General features: G+C 44.8%; 1 protein-coding gene across 1 annotated transcript in view; it reads left to right on the top strand.

Moving 5' to 3' along the window:
• The first annotated feature begins 2,617 nt into the window (after nucleotides 1-2,617).
• The window catches only part of STK39 (serine/threonine kinase 39), a 114,323-nt gene continuing 113,869 nt past the window's right edge, over nucleotides 2,618-3,071 (top strand). Inside the window, exon 1 of the mRNA XM_019470900.1 lies at nucleotides 2,618-2,940. Coding sequence (XP_019326445.1) covers nucleotides 2,618-2,940 — 323 coding nt within the window. The remainder of the gene's footprint in view (nucleotides 2,941-3,071) is intronic.

Raw genomic sequence — 3,071 nt, forward strand, 5'->3', positions numbered from 1 at the left:
CTCTGGTTTAGTCTATGCTAGGTGATATGGCTGTTTAGGTTGCATCTGCTGCCTTTCTGCTCAGGATGGAGCAGAAGGGGTGGATGCTATCCCTTGTGCATGCTACTAGTGTATGTACCATTGCTTATGAACCCCAGTCCTCACGCTTGTCTTTGACTTTATATAGGTATGTTTATGTTTAAAGCTAATTGGTCTGAAATGTTATGGTAAGCAGCAATGTTATTCTTGTCTAAATCCTTCAAACCTAGAAATGAAGTCCAAATTATTTTGCTCTAAACTTTTTTTTTTTTTTTTGGCTCTATCTGCAGAGGGTACTGCTGGGGACTACCAAAAGGTCTGAGCATTGGCTTAACTCTTCTCCCATGGTGGCCTACAGGGTTTTAAATATTGCCAGTTTTGATTGTAGCCGGGCTATGTAAAGCCTTTTTTCACTTTGGAATCAATCATTTGGTGAGTGGACTCAGTGACCCACACAATCTCTTGGGAGTCCAATGTCTTCAAGCACTAGGCAAGGCCAAGCCATGTTCAGACAGGACTGTTCTGAACTGTCTTAAATTTGGAGAATAGTGATTTTAAGTAAGTCCTAGCTCTTTCTCTGGAATCTCCAAAATCTGCAGATTGCTATTCTTTTCAGTGTCTGAAAAGTCTTGTGGAAGAACTATATTGCCTGTAATGCTTTGAACAGCAGAGCCTTCAGTACTGCAGGGCTCTTCTCCTATGTCTCCAGCAGGGGACCTGCTTTTCAAAGGCAGCTTGGCCTACTGGCATGCACCATCCGCTTCAAGGTCTTGCTGTTTCTTTCTTTTCTATTATCTTACCCGACTCTGAGGCTCTGATATTTTTCTTGAGGTGTACCCTGAATGCACGGAACATTTCCCACAGGTCCCACTGTTTACAAAATTGCTATCCTGGAAAGTTCTTCCTGTAAAAGCTGCTCATTTCAATAAATTGCAGAGTGCAGGTCCACTCTGGAAATTCCCAAAGTTGTAGGATTAGTGGGACAAATTGGGACGGTAATAGGGACAAAAATTACTATAATGGTATCAGATGTAAACCAGCAGTTTTAGACAATGATATGGCAGGAGCATCACAGAAATTCATGGCTCAGGAACTAAAACCACCACCTACCCCCCTGCCACCACCCGCAACAACTGAGTACAGATGGAGAAGTTGGCTGTTTTCCATCAATAGTGAGTAACCCATTTTTCTGTCCTGATTGATTTGGCCTGTGCTGTTGCTGTCTTAGTATTTTTTTTTCACCACGCTATTGCTGGCAGAAAGGTCTTCTCTACTAACAAGTTTGTCTAGTCTTGGCATTAAGCTTAATATTGAATGACAATTTAATACTTCCTCTTCCAAGTCTTGCTGACCTTTAGTTTTGTGGCAGATAATTTCTAATGTGTGTATATGAAAATATTTTAATCACCTAGCTTTTAAAAACTAGATTGAGAGGAATCATTAGTTAGCACAAGAACGTGCAGTATTTTTTCCTGCTACTAGCAGCCTCTATACTGAGCTTAACTGTTGCATGTGAGAACATGGAAGTTCAATGCACAAATTATTCCATATTTGCAAGTTGCTGATACACCTTCTGATGAAATGTTAGGCAGTGGTGAGGAGTTTATGCTTCATTCAGCTTTCTCAGCAACAGCAAAACAGAAGTAACTTGCTTTCCTTTTTGGAATAACCATCTATTAACTGAAAGTCTTCACTGAATGAGCTACACAAAAAAGTTTAGTTAGTAAAAGAGGGTTATCCTGAACTGAATGAGGACTGAATAAAGTATCTAACAGGCTGTGTTATGTGTATCTCTTTATAACTTTAAATCACACTTCATCATACTTCCTAAGAGATTACGAGATTCAGTTTTGCTTTTAATCAGTGCTGACTTTGAAAGCTTTAATGCTCACATAGTTTAATTACTAGTTCTAATTACCTCAAATTCCTACTGTAGTAGGAAGTAAGATTTTAAAATCTATGGAAATCTTACTACTCTTCCAGATCTCCATAAATCTTAAAAAACAAAGCATTCAAAGTAGGAGTGAGGCTGTAGACTGCACAAATAGCTATTTTCTAAATTATTTCACAGTAAGTAAAATCCTGCTGATACTATACAAACACTGATATTACTAAGAAGGTGGAAAGAAAAAAATTTAATTCTGTCCTAATATTAACAGCAGAGTTTCATCTAACCACAGGTTTTTTTAATCTCATCTTGTATAATGGGAAGCAGTAGAGAAGTTTCGATTCTTGTCTTGATTATTTGTTTAAATCACTTGGTTCTGGTTAGCCAAGGGGAACATTCCTCAACTGTGCACAGTCCTTGGTGGCATGAGCTGAGGCAGTGACCATACTGAGGTGATGTGGTACGACTCTGCTACCCTCCCTGGAAAGGGCCACTCATGTCAAGTGGCGATTTAACCGCTTTGCAAGACTGGAGCCCTTATCGCTGATGAAAACAAATGTTTTTTTCACGTCCTCGAATTTAAATACAAGTGATCTTACAGCAGCAGTGCATTCAGCAGTAACACTTGTATGCTTTAGAGCTGTGCTCCAGGGATGCCTGTGTGCTTGTATTACCGGCCTAACAGGTGCTTTCCAGCATCCCCGCTGTGCGATGTGGCTTCCTTCAAGCCCTTCCCTGACCCCCGTGCTCGGCCCTAGCGGGGTCCGGAGGGCCGCCCGGGGGTCTGCCGGCAAGGCCGCGGCCCGCACGCGTGCAGCCCACCGCTCTTCACAAGACCTCACAGTGCTTCCAGCCGCGGAAAGCCTCATAAGGAACCGCGGGATGAGTGGGGAAGGAAGATGGCTGGAGATGCAGCCAGCCGGCAGGCAGGTTACGAGGCGCTGGGGGAGGCGGCGAGCCCCCGGGATTAGCGGGGCCGCTCCCCCCGCCTCCCGCGGGGCGCCTCCGCCGGAGAACCCGCGCTTCTCCCTCAGGTAGAGGCGCGTGAGGGGGTCGACCACCGCGCTCTGATGGCGCCGCGCACTGCCACCGGCCGGGGGCCGCTGGGCTCAACAGCCGCTCTTCCCTCAGCGTCGCGGGGCGAGCGGCCGGGGCCTCTGGCGGG

This window comes from Aptenodytes forsteri, unplaced genomic scaffold (assembly GCF_000699145.1).
Source record: "Aptenodytes forsteri isolate BGI_AS27 unplaced genomic scaffold, ASM69914v1 Scaffold255, whole genome shotgun sequence".
NCBI lineage: Eukaryota > Metazoa > Chordata > Aves > Sphenisciformes > Spheniscidae > Aptenodytes > Aptenodytes forsteri.